This window comes from Alexandromys fortis, unplaced genomic scaffold (genome assembly GCF_014885135.2).
Source record: "Alexandromys fortis isolate MF-2015 unplaced genomic scaffold, M_Fortis_MF-2015_v1.1 scaffold_162, whole genome shotgun sequence".
Taxonomy (NCBI): Eukaryota; Metazoa; Chordata; class Mammalia; order Rodentia; family Cricetidae; genus Alexandromys; species Alexandromys fortis.
This window is the reverse complement of record NW_026068033.1, coordinates 1,242,061-1,268,725: the sequence shown is the minus strand read 5'-3', so window position 1 is coordinate 1,268,725 and position 26,665 is coordinate 1,242,061. Positions and strand designations below refer to the sequence as shown.

Here is a 26,665-nt window from a genome sequence, read left to right as displayed (position 1 = left end):
ATGAAGCACAACAGTGTAGCCTTGGCCAAGGCGGCTCTTCACTACCTACCTGTGCAGCGTCTACACCAGAGAGAGCTTGGTTTCCAGCACATAATTAACTTTTAGAACTCTGATTTCTATGTGAGCCAGATGGGGGAACAGCTACGCCACTTCCTAGGTTGAAGGGAAGATGAAGTGAGCCATATGCATGAAGATCCTAGAACTGCGGCCCACAGAGATGGGTTTGCGTTCTTACTTGTCACCATGGCTGTTGGGGGTTTTGAATGAGTGACTTAACCTAAGGTTTAATGTGTAAAATCCCAGTACTCCTCACTGAATGGTAGCTAAAATGAGATAAAGAGTGCGTGTCCTGGGCGTGTAGTCACATGTTTACTCCGTGAGTAGTGGCCCTTGTTAACTGTACATCTTACCCGTTTGAACTAATGTCCAAACTCTAGGAAAGCCACGATGCGGAAATCATTGGAGGAGAACGCTCGGTTTTTTACCTGTTGATGAAGATGTTTGTGAATAGTGGCCATTTGCAGCTCAAGTCATCCACCAAACTTCTGATCATAAAGGTCAGTAGCAGCAGCAGTTTCTCTGGACAAATACGGAGTGTGTACCTGGCCTTCCTTATGGTGGGTGATTGGGTGTGTGGTGGAGTACAGTAGATTTGTGTGAGCTTTTATTTGGAGTATAGTACATTTTAAATGATAATGTTTTTATTTAGTGTGTGTGTGTTTGTGCGTGCATGCGTGTGTGCACATGCCATGCGCATTCCAGGAAGGTGAACTATGAAATAGTCAGTCACAGCTTGCACAGTACAGACTCTCCCTATATTCTGTTCCCATAGGAAACTGTTTGAGGACTGTGACCAGTCCCTCATTCCCACATGGTTCTTCTCCGAGCCTTCCACTTACTTGACTTGGTCTCCAAAGTCAGTGTGCAGGAGTGAGGATCTGGTCCTCTGCTCACTCTTCCAGGACTACTTTTTCAGCCAGGCATCATAACATGTACTGGTAGTCGAGACTCCCTGGGTTTGAGACCAGATTTCCACACCGTTAGTTTCTCAGACACACTGACAGTGGCAGTTAGTGCCTTTAGAGTGCCACGGTGTTACTTTGCAGTTTTCCTTCAAAGTCTGACTGCCTTTTGAGCTTCTTCTCTGGGCTGCCTGAAGGCTACCCTGTTTGAATCCCTGCCCGGTCTTCTCATTTCCTGGCCGACCACTTAGACGCCCCAGCCACTTGTCGTGACTGATAACTGCGGAGGTAGGACTGACAGTCCAAGGGAGTTTGGTGCACACTGTTGCTGGGCCCTGTGCCACAAGAGCACGTGCCCCTGAATCACCTTCATTGCTGACCACTAAGGGTATCGTTATTTGGCAAACTGAGGTCCTGCCTCACACCAAGCTCTGCCCTGGTAGGAATGATATTCCTGCCTAGGCTTAGAGTTCCCCCAGTAAGAGTTGAGTCACTGGGAGAGGTCCTGACATATACTTACCTAGTCTTCATAAAAATCCAGATAAAAAATAGTTCCCTAAGCACCACCTGGTTCATTCTCCATCTTCTACCAGGTTAGGAAAGGAAACTGAGTGCCCAGCAGTGAGAAAGGAACCATGTTGTCCCCATGATCTCTTTGGCCTGTGTCCTCAGTAGTGGGGGTCCCACCCTAGGAGACGAGCTTGTGGAGTACACCTGAGAGTGGTGCATGCAGCCCCTGTGGTCTGGACCGTGGTATGAATCTTGCAGCTGCACAGCAAACAGGATCTGTTCTGACATTTGCACGGCTCTGCTGCCAACAGATTCTTCGGGACACAGGTGTGTTCGAACACACGTGGAAAGAGCTGGAGCTGTGGCTGGAGCACCTGGATGGCACTGCGGAAGAGCACAAGGAAGCCGTCATCCAGTTCCTGGAGCGTGTGAGTGCATAGCTCCATGGAAACAGATGTGCTCTGGGGCAGCTGGCTCAGCCACACCGAGGGAGGCTTTCTTCTCGCGCCTATGGCAGATGCTGCTGACACTGAGCGCCCACTCAGCGTTAGCATCTGAGATAGCAGTGTGCCACCACATGCTTCTTCATCTCATTGGGAAGTTTGTTTTTGCATGAACGAATAAGGTTATCCAAAAAGCCAAGTTGCAAAGCAGTAGAATAGAAGAGATCCTTTTAAAATTGTATAATAAAAAGAAAGTTATGTTATTCTTAACAAGGGCACCTGGCATTTTCTTCCATCCTCTAGTTTTGACCAAGGGCGTGTTGGGCATTTTCTCTTGTTGCCATTTGATTGTCTTCCCCTGTCCCTTTTTGTTCAGATTTTATTGACACTGGTGGTGAGTCCTCACTCATACACAGACAAAGCTTCTGAGTTTGTCCAGGAAGCCAGCACCCTGCAGGCCACTGTGGGGAAGCAAGATGCAGATGATGTCAGCATTCCCATCTCCCATATCGATGGTAGGTTCCGTGCCCAGACCCTCTCTGTGCTACAGTAGTTAGACAGGACAAGATGCGTGCAGACAACCTATTTCCTCACACTGTGCTGTGTGTGGAGAACTTACTGCTGGGTGTTCCTGTTTGTGTGTTGTTAAGGTCTGTTGACTGACACTGTTCTTTATAGAGCTCAGAGAATCCTCATCACAGCTCTAAGACGGAAGGAGTTGCTGCCCTCCTTTAATATATACTTAAAAGAGCTGGGGACGGAGGCCAAGTCACGTTGGCTCTCACAGTTACTTCCTAGCACCTTGAGGATTTGAACCTAGATGCCCGCGTGCTGGTCTGTGCTGTAGCCCTCTCAAGTGTCAGCTTGCTTGTTTGAACGCGGGTCTTGGGCTTTAGTTAATCTTCAAGTGGGTAGCCTGTACTTAGTCAAATGCCATAAAAACTGAAGACAGCGTCTTCATCTCTCAAGCTCTAGGAAGTGTTTTCCCCTGAGAGAAGTTTGAATTTTTTGTTTCTTATTTTTATTTTTTTAAGTATTCTCTTGCCTCTTTCTGCCTTGGGCTGTTTACAGTGGGATCCTATGGTGGCTCCTTGATAAACTAGCCTCCTCTCTCTGTCTCAGATGTCCTGGACATGGTGGATGTCCTGGTGGAAGGCAGTGAAGGCCTAGACGAGGATATCGGGTTCCTGTTAGATGAAGATATGATTCTGCTCACCTTCCCCTTCAGTGCTCTGGTTCCTGCAGCTCTGGAAGCCAGGAATAAGCTGCTCCTTGGGACAGAAAGTACAGCAGGTACCTGTGCGTCGTCGGGGTTTCTGTGGGGGTTGGGGTTGGGGTGTGGGGGGGGGGGGCTGAAAGTGTGAAGAGCCACAGACAGATACAGTAAAAGGGCCTCAGCCTGCAGCTCAGAGCACAGGGAGGGATGTACAGCTGAGCTGGCTGCTGGCAGTGCGGTCCTTGAAGAATGTGTTCACATGTCCCCGTGGAACCAGCTGTTACCCTGAGCTTTTCTCAGGGTTACTCAGTCCTGCTTTCAGGATAAGGATGAATCTTGGCTATTTGTTGGGTTTCCCAACTATCTTAGACCTGAGAGCACTCATAGATCATAGGAGTTCGGAGTACCTAGACTTTACCATAACACATGTGCCCCTGTGGCAGTGGTTTGAGGGTAAAGTCTGTTTTCTGACCTTGTCATAGGCAAATACAGACCAGGTGGCTCTTGTGGCTGTATTCCACAGACCTAGGGATAATAGGCTGTTCTCATCTTATAGTTATGCCGTCTGACAGCATAGTAGCTCGGACCACTGGGGAAGGTGATGCTGGCCATCCCAGAGTATCTGATCAGCTGGGCAGTGCTGCACTTGGAGAGGGGGTCAGGCGGTGTAAGGAAAGACCGGTGTGTCAAGTCAGAGGAAGGGACAGGAGAGCTACCAGCAAGTCCCAGCTATACATATGCTTGGTCTCCAATCCAGGCTGGAGGACCTGATTTCATACCATGTGTTCTCTATGTATTAAACTGTAACCAGAACACTGCAGGAGCCTGCCCCTTCCCATGGGGGCATCTGACCCCTCATGGAGCTGGCATTCAGTCTTCCGTGTCTGATGTGCATGTGGAAGAAGGCTGTAAAGTTTGTCATAGAAGCGGTCTAACTCTGCTCTCTAACCCTGCCCACCTATTTCCTTTGTAGGGGAAAGCATCATGGCGTATCTGATTATGGTGCTGACTGACCTTCTCCATACCCAGAGGGATCCCCTGGCTCTGTGTCTTCTGCTTCAGTCTTATGACAAGTTTGAGCCTGCCAGCCCGCTCTGCCATCAGCAGCTTGCCCGGTTTCACAGCTACTACAGCCTCTGGATTCCTGAGCAAGCCCAGGAGGTCTTGGTGAGCTGCACTCGCTGTGTTCCTCCTGATGCCGCAGCTGGATGTGCTGCTGCATGATCCAGTGCTGTAGTTTACAGCGTGAGAGCCTAACTCTCCCATTTCCTCTGCCTCAGAGAGGAATGCCCGACATCACTGCTCAGCCCGTGTGCGCGAGCAGCTCCCTGATGACGATAATTGCTCATCACTGTTTTGGCTTAGGACAAGAAGTGGCCTTTTCCTCTTCACCCTTACCAAGTACAGTGGAGAGCTTATCTCGGCTGTCTTCTGTGACCTTAGTGTGCTTGGCCAGCAGACCTGTCCCATCAGTAGCTCCACGCTGAAACTGGGAGAGTAGATGGCGAGGATTCTTGCTGTGATGCTGTGTGTCGAAACTTGCTGTGGATTTGTGTGGATTCGGTCCATTTCCATTGTGTTTAGAAATGCAGATAGCTTAGGACTTTTGTGATGGTGTACCACGTATATTTTAAACCATTTGATCCACCTCCTCTAAGAGATAGGTCAAGTCTGATCACCCTTTATACACACATGGGGAACCTAAGGTGCGGAGAACTTCTGTAGACAGAGACTGTTTGTTCCCGACTGTCCAGAACCGAAATAATCACACAGAAACTGTATTAATTACAACACTGTTTGGCCTATTAGCTTATGCATATTTCTAGCTCACTCTTATATCTTAAATTAACTCATTTCCATTATTGTATATTTTACCACTCAAGGCCTACCAGCAAGGTTCCTGCATGTCTGTCTCTAGTAGTGGCTACATGGCTTCTCTTCAATTTCACCTTCTTTCTTCCAGCATTCAGTTTAGTTTTCCCACCTACTTCTAGTTTGCTAAGCCACTGGCTGAAAAAGCTTTATTCATTGACCAATAAAAGCAACACATATACAGAAAGACTTCTCATACCAAACTTCCACCAGCTATTAGTGGTGGGGCAGGATTTGATCAATTTGCTTCTAGAGCTGATGTCCAGACAGCCACTGCCACCCTCTGCACAGAGGCATGATCCCCACCAGTAAGCAAGCAGCTGAGCTCAGTGCCTCTCCTGTGTGCTAGTGGGTGTCCACTCTCTCTTGAGTGGATCCCAGCTGAGATTTACCCTTCATGATGTTTAGTTAAACCTGGCTGCCAGGCCCTGACCACAGTGTGAACTAGTTAACAGGGACGGGTGGAACTTGAGAATCAGCCTTTGTCACACTGTTCCAAGGGCACAGACCATGCTTTGAGAGTCACTGAGCATCTGTGGCCTTGAGCTCGTGAGCTGAAAGGAGTCAAGTAGCCTAAGTCCCTTGGGTGGATTTAGATGTCATCCGGGTGGACCAGACTGTTCTTTATCCTTCTTTTCCTTCTATCCATTTCCCAGTCATCTTGACAAGATACTCGGGGCAGGTAGCAGGGTTTTGCTTTGGGTGGTCCTTTCCTAGTTTCCAGCAGTTTGTCCTGGTAACAGCAATGATCAGATCCCAATTTTGTGGCAGTCAGCTCCTCACTGAAAGGTCTGTTCACGCCTCATGCTAGGTGCTCTGCACTCTGGGCAGGCATGCTTCAGGTGATGTCAGGCTGTTAGTGTTGGGATGGGGCTATGCCCTTCATACGTTACCCAGTTGTCACCAGTGTGTGCAGCCTCCGCTTCTGAGGTAATTTCTTTTCCATTCTGTTCTTTTTGATCCCTCAGCCGCTGCAGGTGCCCAGCAGCTCTGTACCCCATGTTCCCCCATCTTCTTGCTTTTCCACCTTGCTGCAAACAGCGTATGAGAGCCACACCCTTGGGGACAAGAACGTTCAGGCACAGCTGCTAGCTGCTGTCCCGTGTCTAGCTCTGCAGCACATGGTGCGCTCAGCCAAGCAGGTGCTGCTCTACCTCAGGAGCACGGTGGAGAACTTCGGCCAGGTCAGTGCTCTCCTCTTCCTCCCAGCCCTCCACCTGCAGGTGTGCTCTTGTCTGCGTCTGCACCGCAGTGCTCAGAATACACCACCAGGCAGACCCCAGCTCTGGAACCTGGGCTCTTGGCTCTGCTGCTCCTTTGCTGGGCCCTGTCCTCAAGCAGCCGTGCTGAGGCGGTCAGTGTGTGTACTCAGGACAAGGGTCCTCCTGTGGTAGCCTGGACAGTAGCGCATAGCCAGGCCCGCTCTTCACGGTTTGTCAGCCCCACAGCTCACTGTTGAACTTTCTGCTGTTGGGCTGTATAGCGCTTTAGGTTTTGTTGTTGACCTGTTCCCCTTATTAAAAAAAAAACAACAACCATACTTAATACATATTTGTTCATTTATTTACTTACTTATGTGCATGTGCTTGTTGATTTATATGCATGTGCAGGGGCATGCATGCTGAGCCCAGAAGATGACATGTAGAAATCGATTTTCCCCTTTTACATACGGGCCCTGGGGATTGAACTGAGGTCATCACTCTTGGTGACAAGACAAGTACCTATACCTGCTGAGCCATCTTTCCCTTTATTTTAGCCAAAGTTAACATTTGTATTTCACTGAGGTTTAGGAGCACAAGTTTCCTTTATCCCGTGCTCCCCTAAATAGCAAGTATATATACAAGTGCTTTCTTATGTACAGCTTAGGCCAATGGGAAGCATGGTGAGGGGAGACTGCCTCACAGTCCTGGAGGAAGACAGTCTCCGTGTATGAGTCCTGCCTTGTCGACCTGCCCCTTCAGTCTCCCGACTCTGCTGGCTAGTCAGCCCTTCCTTGTCTAAGGGTCACGTGTCTCTTACAGCTGGGCAAAAGTGTGGGCCCGGCCCTCCTGCAGCTCCTCCTGGATCTCCTTAAGCACCTGATTGTCCACTCTGAGCAGTTGGATGCCCAGAACCAGCAGAAGGCGGAGGCCATCCGTGCTGAGTCTGATCTCTTTTTGGACATGGAGTCCGTGGCATCACTTGAGCTAGCTGCTGACAAGGTACCACTGGGTGCAGATAGTAGCTGTTCATTCCTGAATTTAACAATGTGTCCGCTGTAGAAGAGTAGAGAAATGTAGAAAACTATGGCCGAGATGCTGTAACCCCTGCACAGGGATGACAGCTTAATCTGGGTTCTGTCTTTGGATCACTCCTTTATAGCCATGCCCTCCTACAGCTTTTATTTGTACCTGTACTGAGCCTCTTGAGTGGGTCAGGGTGAGACTCAAGTAGCTGTGTCCTGTGCTGACTGGGGCCTTGTGTAGCACGTGTGTGTGGCTATCGGATGCTGCAAGCTGGCCTGCGAGTGGCATCAAAACTTGGGGCTAAGAGAGCAAGTTTGCAAAGTGCTTCCTGCCTTGTTTCCCTGAGAGCACAGAATGCTTTCGGGTAGCTGTGGCCTCCCCTGTCCCTGTTACACATGGTGTGCCCCGACCTTGTTTTTTAGACAGTAGAAGAGGTGCTGGTGGCCATCCTTAGACATCCCACACTGGAGAGTTGGTTCCTAGCCCTGGAGCGGAAAGCCTTGCCTCCACACACGCTCAGCCCCATCCTTGTGAAGCTCCTAGCAGCCCACTTCAGTGCAGGTGTCCTTCAGCTACTGGTGGCCAGTTCCCCAGTTCTCCATAAACTGGGTCAGTTGGGTCTCCTGGCAAAGTACTCAGAAGCCATTACCCAAAGTGTGTTGAAAGAGCTGCGCACCAGAACGGTGAACTCTGCCCCACCACCCAAGACCCTGCCTCAGATGGAGGCCCTGCGGGAACTGCATCTGTACATGGAAAGTGTCCAGATTCGAGAGGTCACGCTGGCCCTGCTGGGCCTTCCAGAGGCTCACCTGCTGACCCAGCAAGCCGCACAGTCTCCAAAAAAGGAGAGACAACTGAGCAGTCTTGGGAAGACCCTGGTACAGCTATTGACGAGCAGCCCGCAGGATCAGCTGCAGCGGAGTGAGCTCCTCTGGTGGGCCGAGTATGTTCGCGGTCTGGGGGCTCTGCTCCCCACTCTGGCCGAGCATGAGCTGGACACTGTATTCCTTCAGACTCTGCAGAGAGACCCTGTGCTGACCTCTGTGGTCCCAGCTGACCTGCTTGAGTACTGCTTGGTCCGACGGACAGAGGCAGCCCTGGGCATTGCCAGCCTGCTCCTGCAGCATAGCAGCACCCACCTACTGAAGTTTGAGCTCTGGTGTGGGCAGCCTGGAGCGGGGCTCCTGCAGGAGCACCTGGATGACTTCCTCCCCCTTATTCATGTGTATCTCCAGCACAGGACACAAGGGTGCTTCATGCGGCCAACAGGAGGTATGGAAGGAGCTGGCTTTGGGGCAGCGGGGAGTGTCTCCCTGAAAGGCAGAATGGCTTGCCATCTTAAACCCTGTCACTTGTGTTCTGGGGCATGGTACAGTTCTGTTCCTCCTTACTGTAATCCCTTTAGACTGAGAGTTGAGAATTTTCAACATCCTCTCTGTCTCCTAACCTTGGGAATTGAGGTGTAGCTGCGGGTGTCATCCATTCCTAATAAGAAAAGCAGAGTAGGGTGGGTAGTAATTGGGGGTAGTTTGGCTGTTTCTGATTGAGTGGAAGTAACTGAGAGCTAAGTCATCCTTTGTCCCATTACTCTGTCCTCTGCCTCAGGGAAGTTGGTGGTGAGTTCCTACTGAGTCCAGGCAGTGTGAATCTAATTCTTTCCCCCTGCTGAGCCTCAAGTCTGGCACCAGTCGCCTCCAGCTTCATCACTTATAGTAAACATAAAAGTGTTTCCCTTATTGCTTTGTGTTGTCCGTGCCAGGTGCTTCCTAGAGGGAGATTCCCCACAGGTGCCCTGCACTGTGCACCGTAACCTCTGCTTTGTCTCTGCCTAGTGTGCTCCGCTGTCACTCCTGTCTTGAAAGCCCTGTGGAGACAAGTGCGAGACAGGTTTCTTCAGGCTGATGGGCTCTCCAAACATGAGCTGCATCTGGAGTCCCTGGCTCAGCTCATTCCATTTGCAAGAACCAAAGATCTGCATGCTCTCATGGACCATTTACCCAGCATGCTTCGGACTCTGAGTAGTCACCAGAGGTATGAAAGCCAGGGCCATCGGGTGGTCTTTCCCTTCTTACTGTCACTTTTTCTCTTTGCTATGTATAAAGTTAGTGAAGTGTCTGTCTTCCTGTTGTGCCAGTGGATGCCACGGCAGTTCTGACTAGAGCAGCCATGACGGCTGGAGAAGTGCATTGCTGCACGTGGAGGGCGGGGGCTGACGCCCTGAGAGTGGCTTCCCCCAGAAGTTGTTTTGCAGCGTCCACCTTGGGTGAGGTGGTGTGGTCTCTGGTCTCCGTAGGGTAGAGAGGACAGAGCCTTCCAAAAAAGCAGCAGTTCTTGGATGTACAGTAGGGAGGTGGGGGAGACCCTAGATAAGAATGAGTCTGGGGAAGCCCAGTGACTCATTGCAGTGAGCATTTGCCGGTAAAGCTGACGGACAAAAGGGGTATATTGTGTGACACAGCCCCCAGGGCCACCAGCACGGAAGAAGAAGGAAAGCGGGTTGTTGTTGGGGTTTTGTTTGTTTGTTCCTTTTGTTTTGTTTGTTTGGTTGCTTTGTTTTGTTTAGTTTTTAAATTTTCTTTCTTTGGGAGGATACTGCAGGGATGAGGGGAGGCTATGGGGAAAACAGGTGAGCAAAATTGGGGACATGATGTGAAATTCCCAAAGAATCAATAAAGAAATTATGTTTAAAAATTAATAACTGCCAACCCAGTATTCGATACCTAAGGAAACAATCTCTCTCTCTCTCTCTCTCTCTCTCTCTCTCTCTCTCTCTCTCTCTCTCTCTCTCACACACACACACACACACACACACACACGCACACGCGCACACACACACACGCGCGCACACAGAGTCTCTGGAGAGACTGTCCATTGTCTGGTGTGCTGATCCCACTGTCAGTGTGATGTTAAGTAAGAGTGGGCAGTGTGGGCCTCTGGGCCATACAGACAGCCTTAGAGATGTAACCCTACCACTTGGTCTCCTGCTGCAGTTGGATCGTGGCCGACTCTGTCTCAGCAGCCTTGGCAGAGTCAGCAGAAGAGCTGAGTGCATGGAGGAAGACTCTTCTGGGGTCCTGTGTGCAGTGGCTGACTATGTCCTTCAGTGCCAGGGAGCCAGGGGATGAAAACACCCAGAAGCAAGAGAAGCCGATGCTGCTCCGATTAAGCGAGTTGTTGGTAAGCGCCTCTCCTTAGAGATCCTCATTATGTGCTGAGTGACATGTAGCCAGGCTTCAAAGGAACATCTCCAGCTGTGTGTTATGACTGAGACCCCAGAGGAAATGAGGGAGCAGTGTCTAGGGGCAGAGTGGGGGGAGGGCACTGATTTGTAAGCCATCTTTATCGGGAGTGGATGTTGGATTTTACCAGATTTTTTTTTTCATCTACTGAGACTGTTTTTGATTAGTCTGTTAGTGGGGTGAATTTTATTAGTTAATGCTGAGCCAGCCTTGTATTCCTAGGATAAAGTACTTGGTCATAGTGGAATATCCTTGTTCTGTGTTGTTGAATTTGATTTGTTAATAAATTCCACTAGGAATTTTTGCTCCTGTGTGTATAAGGAATAGTCGTGTTTAATGTATCTTTTTTGTGAGGCCTCTGTGTTGGGTGAGGCAGGTCTCACAGGATGAGTTGGGGAAAGTTTCCCTGGGTTTAAAATTCAAGCTGACAATTATTTTTTCTTAACTATTTTACTTAGTTTTCCGTAAGAAATCTGTCATTCTTACTTTGATTCATCAATACATGACAACTTTTTTCCCCTATGGCTGATTTAGGGTTTTTTGGAAGTGTGGGCTGAGCAGTTTGCTTTCCACCCCTAGTTTCTTAAGCACTGGGTTCAGGAAGCGCTCTCTGCAGCTTAGTGATTGTTATAAACTTGAGAGATGGTCTGTGCTGATTCCCTTTTGTTAAAGTTGCCCTTTTAAAATGGGATGTTTTGTATGGAAACAGTACCCTAGAAGTTAGTGGTTGCCCCAGAGGTATGGCATAGAGCTTCCACGTGTGCCCCATAACTCGATCATGTAAAGCCCCAATGGACAAGGATTCCCGTGGCTACCAGTCTAACTGCTTGATGATTTTATTTGTAGGTTCATTATGAATCACAAAGTAATATATATGTGTGTGTGTGTGTATACATATATACACACACAATATATATGTATATACACACACACATATAAAGAAATTCCACGAGCTGTACTTTCAGACTTAATTTGTTATGTTACAGGTTTGTAAATTTAAAGTAACAGGAACCCAAACATGACATAATTTCAGCATGAACCCTTCGGTGTCTCTTCTCCTGGTTAAATAATACTTTATATATATATTCCATGTACGATGTCTAACACCCTCTCCTCCAATCCCATGAAAATTTAAATTTACTAGGTTTTGTGATCATAAAGCTAACAAACATAGCATCTACAGAAATCAGCAGTGCGGAGCTGGGGTGGCTGAGAGGTAGAGTACGGGCCTAGCTCTGTAGGTCCCTGCTCTCTACCCACAGTGCCCTGCCACCAGCACCAGGAAAAGCCAGAAAACTACAGGAGGCTGTTGCACCGTGTCAGGTGGATGATCCTCAGGGTGCTCTATCTCTGCATGCGTGTAGTTGAGATAAAACTGAATCCGGAGTGTCAGAAGCTCCCTGCAGCCATGTTTAGAAGTTTTGTCTTCAGATTATCCTACATCCTGTCAAACTCAGCACTGAGCACCACAGCCCTCTGTACATTTGATCGGTTCTATCCAGGTGAATTCCTGAAAGAGCAGTTGCTAGGGCATAGAGAGCAGGATTTAAGAATGTGATGAGAAAAAAAAAAAAAAAAAAAGAATGTGATGAGTCAGAGAAGTCCTCAGTGGACGGTCCAGTGCCTGGGAGTCCTTCCCAGTCTTTGTCACTCAGGACTCCAGGCATGGCCAGCCTGGTGGAGACAGGGACGTAGATGAACTGCGCTTAGCTGCTGCCTCAGGACAGACCTCTTCCCTTTGCGCAGTGTCTCCTGGGTAGGGTGAGCGTGTCCTCTGAGATGCAATTCCACTAGTACTGCCTGACAAGGCAGGACCGCTCGGGAAATGTCGCTTTGCATGTTTGGTGTGCTAGTAAAATGTTAGTGCTGTTTTTCAAATAATGAAACAAGGGTTTGTAGCTCCGTGGGTAGAGCTCTTGCTCAGCATGCGCAAAGCCCTGGGTTCCATCACCAGCATGGAATAAGTAGCATGGTCGCTCACAGCTCTAATCCTAGCACTCAGGAAGCGGGGGCAGGATGACTCGAAGTTCAAGCTCATCCCCAGTTAGTTCAAGGCTGTCCTGTCCCAAACAGAGCCCCATAATGGTGTGGGCACTTTGCTTATATTTGCTGTTAAACCCAAAATCTGCATCTTGGTCTTGGTTGTGAGATCCTGTTAGTGTCAGCAGGAATGGCAGTAGGTGGCTGGAGCAGCTGCAGGGCAGGCTGACAGACAGTGGGAAGGATGGCAGCAGGGCTTTTTGTAGCCCTGATTCAGGTTGTGGAGAGGAACCAGAGCTCATTCACTGCCCCCTGAAGACTGTACTCTGGAGCCCTCAGTGTTTCCAGCTCACTGACATGTTTCATGTCCGTTTTTTTTTTTTTTTTTTTTTTTTTTGTAGCACGCACTTAAAGAGGTTGAACCTGGTGACTGGCAGCAGTTTGTGAAGACAGGACTCAAGTAAGTTGATTTGATTTTCTGGTGCCGTTTAGAAAGATGTGGGTGTTCCAACCATGCAGGTCTCTTTAGCTTGTCATTAAAGTACCTGTCACAGCATAGCTGTTGCCTTGTCTGTAGAGAAGAAAAACATCTTTAAAACACAGACGTGGAGATGGCGTGATAGTGCATGTCTGTAATGTGGCACTTGGGAGGAGTGTTGAAGTCATCCTCACTCAGCTACATAGCAGCAGGCTCAAGGCCAGCCTGGGCTGCATGAAACTATCTCAAGTAAACAAAACAGGCTGGCAAGATGACAAGTCTGGCCCAGGACCACTTGTTCTGACCTCCATATGCATGCTCTGACATGTGTGCATGTGCACACACACACACACACACACACACAAACACACAGTAAGTAAAAATGAAATTTAAAAAGCTTGAAATGTAATGCCGGGCGATGGTGGCGCACGCCTTTAATCCCAGCATTCGGGAGGCAGAGGCAGGTGGATCTCTGTGAGTTCGAGACCAGCCTGGTCTACAGAGCTAGTTCCAGGACAGGCTCCAAAGCCACAGAGAAACCCTGTCTCAAAGAAAAAAAAAAAAAAAAAGCTTGAAATATAGAGATAAAAGCTATACTCAAACATGATGAATGTTACAGTTTCCTCTGTTATTCCTAAAGCATTCTCATCTCCTCTCTGCCCAGCCACACACTTGTCATCCTCTGCTTATTTTGTGGTTTTGTTTGCTTGTTTTTGTGAATTTGATTGATTGTTTTCTCAGTACTGGGGATTGAACCTAGGCCTTAATGCTAGACCAGTGTTTTATAACTGCACTGTAGCCACCAGTCCCTTTATGAACAGTGTGTGTTCTGTTCCACGGCACAGTGTATTTGTGCACGTGTTTGATATTTTAAACATTCATATCATTCTTTGCCTTTGTTTTTCTTTTTACTCAGATGTTCCTAGTTTAATACAGATACAAAAGTCATCCATTTTCACTATACAGAATTCCATCTTTATTATTTAGCAGTTCCCTGCTGGTAGCCCTCCCCACCTGCGTGGGCCCTGCAGTGACTCCCACGTGTCAGTGTGTGCATATTGATACCCATTTTACATTAGTGCTGGGTGTTAGTCTCAGCACACTTTGGGTGTCACTAGAGGAGCAGCGTCGAGAGACTTTGTGTTCCCAGTAGCTCATGTTTGGTGCTCAGAGAACCATGAAGTGACGTATGACACCTGTAGTCTTCATTTCACGATCACTTGTGATGTTCAGCATTCAGAGAAAATGTCACGCAGAAGAAAGAAGGATGATTCCAGGTTAAATACTGACATCGTCATTGTTTCTTCTGTTTTTAAAGATTCACATATGTATGTATGTATGTATGTATGCATGCATATGCGTGCTCTGTCTGCTTGCCAGAAGGCATTGGATCTCATTGTAGATGGTTGGGAGCCATCATGTGGGTGCTGGGAATTGAGTCCAGGTCCTCTGGAAGAGTAGCCAGTGCTCTTAACCACTGAGCCATCTCTCCAGCCCCCTTCTCCTCTCTATCCCCCTCCCTCCCTCCTCCCTTTTCTCTCTCTCTCTCTCCTTTCTTTCTTTCTTTCTTTCTTTCTTTCTTTTTTTTTCTTTTTTGGCCTTTTGAGGTAGAATCTCTGTAGCCCCAGCCTCTCCCACTCTGACCCTCTTCCCAAGTGCTGGGATTACGGGTGTGCACCATCATACCTCTTCTGTTTCAAAGCTTCCTCCGTGTGTCCAGGGGACCTGATGCAGCCCCTGCCCAGCCTCACTCTCCCTTGATTGATGTGGGACTTTCCTCTGTGTGCTGTGAATACCATTGGTTCATAAAAAAGCTGCTTTGGGCCCATTGCAGTGCAAAATGGGGCAAGGTGGGAATTCTAAGCAGATAGAGGAGGAGAGAGTAGTAGCCGCCACAGGAGACAGACACTGGACACTCAATAGAACTGTACCTGTAGGCACAACCACATGACGATACACAGATTAATAAAAATGGGTTAATTGAAGATATAAAAGTTAACCAAAAATATGCCTAAGCTAATGGGCCAAGCGGTGTTTTAGTAATACAGTTTCTGTGTGATTATTTCAGGTCTGGGCAGCCAAAAAAAAAAAAAAAAACAGCCTCTGAATACACTTGATGCAGCTCAGAATTTTCTATTTTCTTCAGAATAAGTATAGGAACATCCTAATGCTCTGTGGAGAGAGCTACAAGGGTTTATCATAGATTCTCGCTCTGGTGGGTTTTGAAGGGATTTAAGACATAGCTCAGTGTAGTTCAAATGGCTGAAGGACCTGTTAGGATCCACACAGAGTCCTGTGGTCACACTCAGCTCTTCTGCCTGCTGACTATCTAAATGGAAAGTTCTTTTTGGTGTATGTGTCACAGAAAACTCAGGCACATGCCCCATAGGATGGTTTGCTCAAAGATCACTGCATGGTGGTGATCTCCCATGGGGTTGTGTAGCTAGGGATGTAGCTGTCTTAGTCTCTGTCCGCCCATCCTGTGATGTCTGTATCATGACAGACTCTCCTCATGGTGTAGGTTAGTAATCCCCACCATAGTGGACAGATAGAACTGTAATATTCTCAACTCTGTACTTTCGGAATTCTAAGAACAAATTTTGTTTCTTAAACAATAAACTTTCCTTCATGGCACTCTTTTCCTTTGGCTTATCTCCCAGATTTCGGTACCAGGACCTCACCTTTTTGAAGACTCTGCTTGATGCCACAAAGCTCCTGTATAGTCCAGAAAGCTCTGTGCACACAAAGCTTGTCCAGCTTCCGGTGGTCCACATGATGCTCACCCAGCATTCTCTGTTTTTGCCAACCATGCTGACATCTGGAGAAGAGGAAAATCTGGACAGTCAAGTAAAAGGTGACCCCACACTCTGCCCTCCCAGCTCCGTGGCAGCTGTCGGATTCCAGTTTCTTCCAGCTAGCCGTGCACCATTTGTTTTCAGAGTGTAGTAATGGGGTTTCTGTGTCTGTCAACTCCAGGGTTGCCACCTGTCCTGAAGGCTTTGCATGGTGTATGGAGGGTCTGTGGGAGGTCATGTGGCCCTGTCATGAGCGTGTGGACATTTGTCCTGCGAGGACTGGATCAACCTTGTGAATCTTTTAGGGAAGACTGATTGGAAGCGGGAAGGGTTTGAAGTTCCCTGGTGGTAGTGCACTGCTGTCTTCCAGCCAGGCTTACACTCTGTGTCCAACTCAGTCGGCATGGACTTGTGCAGTGTAGACCGGGAGGCTGAATGTCCCCGCCCACTCAAGGCAGTGCCGTGGAGAGTCAAAGCCATCACCCCGGGGTCAGAGTGTCCTAAGGAGTTGGTTAAAGACAGAAAGCGGTTAGATGCCAATCATTGGTACAGTAGTTAAAAAGTAAGATGGGCTCCACACCCCGTGCAGGAGGAGTATAAATGCTGGAGGTCGTGATAGCATGACCAGGGAGTATGCATAGATCTTAAAATTGTAGGTTTTTAAAAATTTGGTGGAAAGGGATGGGTAGATCCTGAGCCTATAGGGCGATGGTGATTCTGAAGATGTGTTATTACAGGAACGTGTGTGATCCTGGCGAGGAGGCTGATGGATGCCCAAAGTCCAGCCGACTCAGAAAGGATAGTACCAGCTTCCAGAGCCACTGCAGTGCCCCCTCCTCTGTGTCCTGAGAGTGTGTCTCTTGGTACTATGTCCTGTGTTGTTTCTTCCAGAAACCCTGGTGGACCTGATGTCCACGGTGGTGAGGATGTGCCCTTCAGTCTGTGAGAGCAGCCACTTTGCCGTGCTACTCGGGACCTACAGTGCCACACTCAGTGTCTTGGGTGAGGAGGACCTGATGACCAGGCTGTGTGGGCAGGGCTGGTGGGGTATACCCTCTCCTGTATTTGAGGGGTTCATTTGTCTTCTAGACCAGAAGATTTTACTTCTCCTTCGGGCGTATGAACAGAACAACCTCAGTCTCATCAGCTTCAGGTGAGGGTTGGCTTCATGGGTGGTCACGAACAGAACAGTGGGGCATTAGGCCCAGTGATGAAGCCCCCTCTTCAGGGAGCTCTAGACTTGAGCCTTCTCATTCCTTTTCCTTGTTGTTTTAAACTATTATTAATATATTTGTATTCCTTATTTTGTATAAATGTCATATGTGTACCATGTTCATGCCACAATGCACACTTGGAGGTCTAGAACAAAGCCTCCACATCCCAGACCCACACCACAGTAGCTGCCCTGTCTCTTAGACATCTGTGGGTAGCTGCAGGGGATACCGGGCTGCACAGAGTGGGTTCTCCAGGCAGGACTGACCAAAGACTTGTGCAGCAGTCCTGTGGGCAGTCTGAGGTCAGGATCCTATAGCTGTTTAGCCTGGCTTGGAGCCACACCCCGTACATTCATGTAGAGTTCCTGCTCTGCTACTCGTCCGTTGGCAAGTGAGCGGCCATGCAGCTTCCCCGGTCCTTCAGTACTTATTCCCCCGCTCCACAGGAGGTGGCAATGTAAGCTAAGGGATCCTTGCACAGAATAAGTGAATCAGTGTACGCAAAGGGTCAGAGTCCAGCCAGATACACCAAGAGTAGTGTGTGGGTGCTGACTTGTGCTGCCATCACCAGCTGCCCCTGCACCCCCAGCAGCCCCATCACCGTCATGCCCATTTCAGAAGCTGTTGAGGATGAAGTGATAGAGCATGCGTGCTTACCCAGAGTGGCACTTGGCTTGAGCTAGGATCTTGATGTTAGGGTTGTTGTTCCTGGTGGGTCCTGTGACCAGTCTGCACTCCTCTCTGGCTCTAGGGTTCTTCTGTGGGGCCCAGCAGCTGTGGAACATCACAAGACTTGCCGAAGCCTAGGCAAGTCACTGTGGCAGCAGCCAAGTGTCGGGGACATCCTCCGCCTCCTGGACCCTGACCAGATGATGCAGACCATCCTGCACTTCCCACAGTACCGGAGGCTGCTGCCCACTGAGGTGTGGTCTGCTCTTCTCCCCTCCCTCTTGCCCCCCCCAACTTTGTACAGAGGTACAGACTATGCCCCCATGTCCATACTGAAACTGGGTCCCGCTGGTCCCACTGTTTTTTTTATTACCCCTCCCCCACAAGCTCTCAACAATAACATTACCATGAGAAAACTTTGCTTTTTATAGAACTTCTTAGGCTTATGTGCTCTGACAGTGGGGTCAGCATTCAAATGATCAGGGTCCATGATCATGTTGGCTTGGGCTGTTTCAGGACACAGGGGAGCCGCTGGTGTTTAAGGATAACACTGCGCGAGTGGACCTTGACAGCCTCTATGACCCCTGCTTTCTTCTCCATCTCTTTGGGGAACTGACCAGGCCAGGTGAGTGTGCTGGCCTCCTGCGGCCAGGCCAGGTGAGTGTGCCGGCCTCCTGCGGCCAGGCCAGGTGAGTGTGCCGGCCCTCTGCGGCCAGATTGCTGTTAATTGTTATCATGGCTCCCAGGCTAGTCCTGAGTCAGAAAAACCATTCTTTTAGTGTACACAGCTTGTTTGTTCCCAGCCTCCCAGACCCTAATCATCACACAGAAACTATATTAATTGCGACACTGTTTGGCCTATTAGCTTAGGCTTCTTATTAACTAACTCTTACATCTTAAATGAACCCGTTTCTATTAGTCTTTGTATTGCCACCAGGCTGTGGCTTACCAGAAAGGTTTTGACTTCAGCAGCTACATGGCTCCTCTTTGATTTTGCTTACTCTCTCTGTATATCTCTGTTCAGATTTCCCATCTGGCTTTACTCTGCTAAGCCATTGGCCCAAACAACTGTATTCATCAACCAATGAAAGCAGCACATATACAGAAGGACATCCCACATAATTTTAGGGTTTTGTTTGTCTTGAATGTGTAGCTGGAATCTTCAGCACCAAATCTGGGGCCTAGGGACACACAGTCATTTCTCAGGCCTAGAGCTTTGAGCTGTTGCCAGGCTTTTCAGCAAGCACTTTTATCCTCTAAGCCATCTTGCCTGCCCGTGGATTAACATAATGTTATGTTCAAGGTCTTTAGCTCTGCTTATTTGGAAGAACAAGGGATATTGATTCTTGTTTCCAGAACTGAGAATTTAAATTAAATTTAGTGTTGAATACGTTTTAAAATTTAGATGATAGAAAATTAAAATGTTAAGGCGCACAGTCAAAGACTGCTACATCTGACTTCCCTTTTATTTATTTGCACGTGTGTGTAGCGAGAGGCCCCAGAAGTCTGTTTGCAATTCCACCATGGCCAGGTATTGCTGACCTTGTCCTAAGTCAGGCCCTTGATTCTTCTGTCTTACTGCTCCACTTTCAGCCCTTGGAGGAGAATGCGAACCTATTTTCATAACCTTACTACTCCCTGCCCCCACTTTGAGTGCTTGCCCAAGAGACAGGCCAGCCAAGGCTGTTAGCAGTGGCAGTGACAGATGCCTCTTCCACAGCAGCTCTGGTGCAGACAGAAGGGGCTGCGTCTGCCAAGGCAGCCAGCATAGGGTGAGCCGAGTGCCACTGCCAAGTGCCCAGCGCACCAGCCCTGTGGACTCTGCTCTCTGTAAAGAACCGTTTACAGTTTGTGACCAAGGATGTCATATAAAAAGACTGCGGTGCACTTCCTGGAGCTCCTGGAGCAGAGCCACAGTACCATGACTGTCCACTGACCCTGGGTGCGTTTGATGCTCTCCACAGTCATTGTCCTGGCTAAGCCGTCTCAGGGTTTGAAAACTGTCCAAAAGGTTCTTAAGATAGAGCAGCATTTATAACCACTTCTAAATAGCCTTATATTTTCTACACCCAAGGGCATCCTTTTTCCATAAGTACAAAGCCAAGACCATAGAGCAGCAGAGACAGTCACAAAACAGGAAGTTAATTTTTCCTCATGGACATGTGGAAAATTCATTTGTCTTAGAGTGTCAGTAGCTACTAAAGTTATGCCAGCCATCAGAGCTTTAGCTTTTCTCGTTGAGTGTAAATTAAATGTTTGGACTATTCTCTTCCAAACATACTCTGTTCATAAGTGCATAGTTATCTCTTAACTACGTTTGTTTTCCAAAGCATGATAATTTTATCTACAGTTTGGTGCTTTAAAAAACTTCCTAGTTCTCTTTCCACATCAGAATTCATCAGTTGTTAGAGACTGTGAATCTGAGTCTGTACATTACCTGGTTATTCCTTCCAGTCTGTGCTTCAACATCAAGTAGGTTCTCATAAGCAGCGTGTAGTTAGTAAACGAGTTCTGGTTTTAATCTCACCGTCTCTCTTTTAGTTGAAGTGTGTACACTGTGCATACCTAATGAAGTCATAGCTTTGATGCAGCTTTATCTTTTCTAAGGGTGGGAGTGATTGGTTGATCACAGTTTGTCCTCCAGCCAGATGGCTTTGCTTCATGCATTGTGTAAGGGGCTAACCATAGCACAGGCATTTCTCCTTTCTTAGTGTTGTAGGTAGGTGTCTGTTGCTGTGATAAAATACAATGACCAAAAAGCGAATTGGGGAGGAAAGGGTTTATTTGGCTCACACTTTCAGATGATAGTCCTTGACTGAAGGAACTCAGGACAGGAACTCAAGCAGGCAGGATCCTGGAGGCAGGAACTGATGAAGAGGCAATGGAGGGTGCTGCTTACTGGCGTGATTCCCATGACTTACTCAGCTCGCTTTCTTACAGACCCAGGGATAGCACCGTCCGCTATGGCTGGGCCCTGCTTCTTCAATCCCTAATTTAAAAAATGCTCTTGAGCCTTGCATAAGACCCAGAATTATGGAGGTGTTTTCTTAATTGAGGCTCCCTTCTTTCAAATAACTTTAGCTTGTATCAGGTCGATAAAACCAGCCAGTGTACTTGCTTTGTTACCTATAAACCTCAGATTGTTTCTTGGACTTCAGTTTTCTTAGTTTTCTCTTGTGTCTGTGTTTGAACTGCTGGAGCTCCTGCACTGTGCAGCCCCGCTGGGGTGGCTTGAGAGATGCCAGGCCTTGTGTCTGCAGGTTCTTTCTTCTGTATTTGAGTTTAGATAGTTTCCACTGCAGTCTTCTAAGTCACTGGCCTGTTCTGATCTTGGTCCCAGCCAGTGCCTTTCCTGTGGGTGAAGTTTTTCATCACGACCACGGGTCAGCTCTGTCCTGCCAACTGCTCCCAAATACACAGAGCCTTATTATTAATTATAAGTGCTTGGCCCATAGCTTAGACTTGTTTTTAGCTAGGTCTTATAACCTACATTTGCCATTTCTATTTATTTGTTTCCACGTGGCTCATGACTTGTTACCTCATCCTGCTTCCTCTGCATACGGCTGACAACTCCCTCGTCTCTATCCTCCTTGGATATGGGATTCCCCTCTATATGCTGTAAATATGCTTTATTACTATTGGTTAATAAAGACGCTGCTTTGGGCCTATGACAGTGCAGAATAGGGCAAGGCAGGAATTCCAAGCAGAGATAGTGGAAAAAAGAAGGTGGAGTCAGGGAAACACCATGTAGCCACCACAGGAGACAGGCATCGGATGGAGCCTTACCAGTAGGTCACAACCATGTGGTGATACACAGATTAATAGAAATGGGTTAATTTAAGATATAAGAATTAGCCAGGGATATGCCTAAGCTACTGGCCAAGCAGTGTTGTAATGAATACAACTCCTGTGTGATTATTCTGGGTCTGGGTGGCTGGGAACAAACAAGCAGTCTCCACCTACACTCCTTCCCAGCATCCTCTTAGTTTGACTTTCACACATAACTTCTTCCTGCCTAGATATTGGTTAGTCCGCTCTTTATTAAATCACTGCGAGTAATAAATATTCACAGCGTACATAGAGGATTATTCAACAGCAACTTTCAACTTGAGTATCCCAACAACTGCCTCCAGAAACTGCTGGTTTCCTCCTTCTCTCCACCTCTGTCTTAGCGTGCACCGTCTTTGCTTCAGTGTTCAGTTATTGCATTGACAGTCTATCCCAAGAGTATTCATAGAAGACACTTGCTTCTGTCTGCTTCTGTTAGTTCCTGTGGGGCACTGGCCACTCAGCCTAGAAAGCCTCTTTATGGAGAATTACCACCAGGTTACTCATTTTTCAGCAAGGGAAACAGCTCTCTTCTGAAGTTTTTAAACAGAACTATTCCTGGGGAAAAGGAAGGCCTGAGTTCCCACTAAAGTGGAGCTGACAAAATACAGGTTCTATTGGTGAGCATCCAGCTGTCTGGGATTGGGCCCCCTGTGTGCGATCCAGCTGTCTTGTACTTTCTCGTAGCAGTTGGAGGCGCCTTAAGGCCTCACATAGAGCAAAGGGATGTCAGCCAGCAGGCGCTCCCTGACCCTGTCAGTGCTGGGATCACTTCATGGCCTTGTGTGTGGTATACAAGTCCTGTGCCACTGAGCTGTCCCTGGCTCCCAGCCCCAGCAGACATTTTGACTGTTGCTTTTGTTTGAGCGTGGTGAACCACACTACAGAGAGTTTTGTTGTGTGCTTAAAGAATAAAGGAAGGAAGGTTGCCAGAGTGGAAGTAGGGAAATCCTTTGTATACAGAACGGGCCCAGGCCCCACTGGTTTGCTCTGGCTGAGTTTCCCACTTTCTGTTCTTTCTGGTGTTTCACATGGGGCAGGCACAGGACTGAACAAAGTAGGACCCAGAGGCCAAGCCCCTGCTGAGGTTCAGAGTGGGTGTCAGTGTTGCCCTCACTCTGCTGAACTTCTGACGTCTGTGGAACTGACCAGTGTCGTAGAAGAAGCAGGGTAATCATGGCCACAGGAGAGAAGATACCGTGGTCCGTTCTCCGCAGCCAGAGAGACACTGTTCTCAGTGTCCAGCCTGTGCAGCTGGCATTGGTGGGATGGAAGAGAGGGTTGTACAAGCATCATGAAATGTGGATCGTGTGTTTAATGCTATAATTTACTCTCTGTAGAATTTGTGGTGGATTGTCGAAAATTTTTGGATTCAAATGCTCTGGGCCTCACTGTGGCGGCCCTCAGCAGCTATGACCCCAAGATGCGTGCTGCAGCCTACTCTGTGCTGGCAGCCTACTACTCACACCTGGAGGGAGCTCGCTTCCGGGAGCAGTCACAAGTAAGTAGGGATCAAGTGTCTGTGGGGATGCGGCTGAGGCTTTGGAGAAGGTGTCTGTCACCTGGGGCAGGGGGAGGAGTGCAGAGAAGGCATGAGTGAGAGGCCCTGCTCTGTAGAAAGGAGCAGCGGGCTGCGTTCCTGCCACCTGGCTCCCGGCCTCCTGGCTAGCTTATGCCCCGAAATAATAACACGGAAACTATTCTTTTAAACACTGCTTGGCCCATTATATCTAGCCTCTTCTTGGCTAACTCTCACATCTTGACTAACCCATTTCTAATAATCTGTGTAGCACCACGAGGTGGTGTCTTACCGGGAAAGATTCCGCGTGTCTGACCTGCGTCCATCTTGGAGAGGAGCGGCATGGCGTCTGAGCTCACTTCCCTTCTTCCCAGCATTCTGTTCTGTCTATTCCACCTACCTAATTTTCTGACCTATCAGACCAAGCAGTTTTCTTTATTGACTAACCAATGAAACAACAGATTGACAAATGACCTTCCCACATCACTGCCCAGGCATAGCTCAGCCTTGGAAGGCTGCCTTCTAACCCAGGGTCCAGTGGGGAAGGGGTCCTTCTGTTGAACGTGCCTTTGGTCTAAACTCAGCGGTGAAGGCAACTGTTATCCACACCGTCTAACCCAGAAACCCACACCCCATGTGCCAGAGGGACAGAAACAGATTGGTAGTAGTGTTCGGCTTCTCTCAACCACTGTGCAGGTCTGCTCCTAAAAGAAGAAGGCAGGAGCATCTCCAAGAGGAAGGCACACAGTGTCCTGCTGTGGCTTCCTGTTTGTCCCCAAGTGGAAGGACAGACCCTCCCTGCAGAGCCATGACAAACAAACACACCCTGAAGGTGCTTGTCTTTCCTCTGTTCAGGTTCTGTACCTGCTGGATGTTGTCCGCAATGGAATTAAAGCTCCGAACCTGAGGCTCCCCTTCACCGTGGCTCTTTTCATTGCCAAGGCAGCACTGCAGATCTTGAAACCAGGTACCTCATAGCTTCCGGTGGGGGAGAAACAGACAAAACTGAGGCTTTAGGGGTCCACTCTGGAAGTCCGTCCCACCGGTTTCTTCACTGTGGAGTGCCCCCGTCTCTAGGACTGTGAGAGGGTCCGGAGTCATGCCCTCCAAAGCACTTGTAGATTGCCTGGCACGGCACGCACCCATCTGAGCCAACAGCAGCTTGTCTGACACTGCTGCTCACTGACCTGTTTGTGGCAGAGCCATGGCGTGTACGGTTCCAGGTGCTCAGCTGGAAAGCACATGAGTCACTCTGTAGCTGTAACCAGGATGTTGGAACACAGCTCCTGGGGACCAGGCCGCCTCTGAAAGGATGTGCAAGTAACAGGCCTTGATTGGGTGTAGCCAGAGGAAATCAGGAGAAGGTTAGTACCACTGGAGGCCCCAGGGCTCTGTTAGTCCAGCAAGGTTGTAATCTCAGCTGCTCTACACAAGTGACTACACACTAACTGAGAGGCCTGAGACATGCTACCTCTCCTGGGGGCCTCAGAAGGTGAGACGATGGGGGGAGTCAGCTGGAGGCTGTTAGGATAAAATAGAGCAGAGTTTAGGTGTTCATCTTCATAGCCTCCCATTGAGCCCATGGTGCCTGGGGTACAGCTGTCCACACTAGTCCTCATGCCAAGGAAGACCATGTGTTGATGACCAGGCCACGCAGCTGGACTTTGAGATCGCAGCAGAAAGAGATGTATACCCTCCCGGCCTTGTATTCTAGAGCCAGATGTCTGAGCCTCCTGGGTCAGCTCCTCTCTGGGAGAGGCTAGAAACACAGTGTGGGCCCTGTGCTCTTGTCTCTGTGGCCAAGTCCAAGAATGGTGGTCCCTAAATCATGTGGAGAACACTATGTGCAGAAGAGGTCTTGGGTTTCCAATCTACTGTGGTTCTTAGGATGCAGAATCTCTGCTGGGTAGGGATTTATCCCCCAGTCCAGATACTGCCAGGCTGTACCGAGGACATTAGTGACTGTCTGCTTGTATTCTCAGAGGAGCATATGTACTGGAAGATCAGCAAGTTCCTGCTATCGCACGAGAACCTGAACATGGACAAACTGCCAGGCTTTTACCAGTTCTTCTACAGCTCTGACTTCCAGGTAGTGTGGCCAAGTCCTCAAGGTCCCCGTAGACTTTGAACAAGATTACGCATTCAGCCCCACGTCTCCTCTGTCCCCCAGTAATGCAGCTTGCTACACAATACCATTGCACAAGCAGTGCAGAGCAAGGTCGCAGAGAGGAGCCGTCTGTGCTGTCCCACAAAGCCAGACACACTCCTGTGTCCTGCTTATTAAAAGTCTCGAGTCTGGGAGCCTTTAGCATCCCTCTTGTGTTTCCTTGCTGAGCCCCTGGACTAAGTAGTACTAAGTAGTACTTCTGTAAAACTCCCACCCACTTAAACATGGCTTACTGTTTGACTTGGTCTTTGATTTCTGAGCTGATAATGGAATCAAAGGACAAGACTCTTAATATGATGCAAGGCCAGAGCTGTTGGCCATCACCTGGAAACACTGCTGTTTGCTTGTCCCACAGAAGAGCCGTAACTTATCTAACAATGCTTTCTTGTTTGTCTGGCCTAGCAAAAAACAGAACAAGAATGGGTGTTGGGAATTCTGCGGCAGGGGATTAGAGACAAACACTGTTATGAGCTGTGCTCTAGGAGAGGGGTGTTCCACATCATTCTGTCGTTCTTCAGCAGCCCCTTGTGTGACGAAGTGGCTAAGGTGAGCATGTTCCTCGGGTTCACAGCACAGGGGTGTGCATGTGCGTGCGTGCGTGCGTGTGTGTGTGTGTGTGTGTGTGTGTGTGTGTGTGTGTGTGTAGTCTGACATTGTTCATCCCAACAGGTGATTTTCTTTGTGGCCTTCTTACCACACCGTGGTGGATAGGAAGAAAGACCTTTGCATCTTTATTTTATCAAGGGAAAGGAGCTAGTTCCTGATCATAAGCCTGTGGAGTTGACCAGAAAGCCAAGATGCAAATTATCCCACCTGAGTGACAGGAACCCTCTAGCTCCCAGTTTTACGTGTAGTGTCTGGAGACATAAAACCTTTGTATAAGAATCCCAGCCCTTAGAAGGCTGAGGCAGGAGGATTAAGGCCAGCCTGGAATTCATAACATGAACCATGTTCCAAATAAGTAAATAAATGTTGACTGTAGACAGTCACACTGTGTTCAGTTGTATTGGTTCATATCAGTTATATTTTTCTTCTGGAATTTACTCTCTTTGTTTTTGAAACAGGGTCTTACTTTGTTGCCCTGACTGGCCTGAAGTCTGCTGTTGATGTTGCTGGCTTTGAACTTGCAACATTCCTCTTACCTCTCATGTACTAGGCAGTTGTGACCATTCTTGAAGTTGACTCTTAAAAAGTTTATACCGTATATAGTCCCTAAAGTAGTAAGCACTGGACACATGTTCTCTTTAGTTGTTTGAGGTCATAACTTTTTGTGTCCCTTCCCATGTCACCATGCACTGATCTGCAAGCTTCAGAGTGGCACCTCAGGCAGGATCCCTCTCTTTTTTGACTGTCTGGTGTCAGCATCATCTAAGTAAATGACAGTTCACAGTTTTCACTAAAGCTTTAAAAGTCAAAGGCACTCTGAATTTTAATTAAAGATTTATTTCTTAATTTGCTTTTGATTTGGGGGAAAGCATAGTAAATAAGAATAGAGAGTTGAGACTGCCTCCTCTCACCCATTAGGAACCAGTGAGTTTGCCCTGTCCC

General features: G+C 48.3%; 1 protein-coding gene across 2 annotated transcripts in view; it reads left to right on the top strand.

Moving 5' to 3' along the window:
* Urb1 (URB1 ribosome biogenesis homolog) overlaps positions 1-26,665 on the top strand; it is a 59,346-nt gene that overhangs the window by 26,241 nt on the left and 6,440 nt on the right. For both annotated transcript variants that reach the window (XM_050164798.1, XM_050164799.1), the window contains 20 exons: positions 438-557; positions 1,784-1,900; positions 2,292-2,430; positions 3,038-3,208; positions 4,105-4,298; positions 5,972-6,187; positions 7,025-7,204; positions 7,651-8,500; positions 9,061-9,259; positions 10,219-10,405; positions 12,849-12,907; positions 15,586-15,779; positions 16,612-16,722; positions 16,810-16,873; positions 17,686-17,857; positions 18,120-18,228; positions 22,772-22,932; positions 23,806-23,917; positions 24,933-25,039; positions 25,520-25,663. In XM_050164798.1, coding sequence (XP_050020755.1) covers positions 438-557; positions 1,784-1,900; positions 2,292-2,430; positions 3,038-3,208; positions 4,105-4,298; positions 5,972-6,187; positions 7,025-7,204; positions 7,651-8,500; positions 9,061-9,259; positions 10,219-10,405; positions 12,849-12,907; positions 15,586-15,779; positions 16,612-16,722; positions 16,810-16,873; positions 17,686-17,857; positions 18,120-18,228; positions 22,772-22,932; positions 23,806-23,917; positions 24,933-25,039; positions 25,520-25,663 — 3,606 coding nt within the window. The remainder of the gene's footprint in view (positions 1-437; positions 558-1,783; positions 1,901-2,291; positions 2,431-3,037; positions 3,209-4,104; positions 4,299-5,971; positions 6,188-7,024; positions 7,205-7,650; positions 8,501-9,060; positions 9,260-10,218; positions 10,406-12,848; positions 12,908-15,585; positions 15,780-16,611; positions 16,723-16,809; positions 16,874-17,685; positions 17,858-18,119; positions 18,229-22,771; positions 22,933-23,805; positions 23,918-24,932; positions 25,040-25,519; positions 25,664-26,665) is intronic.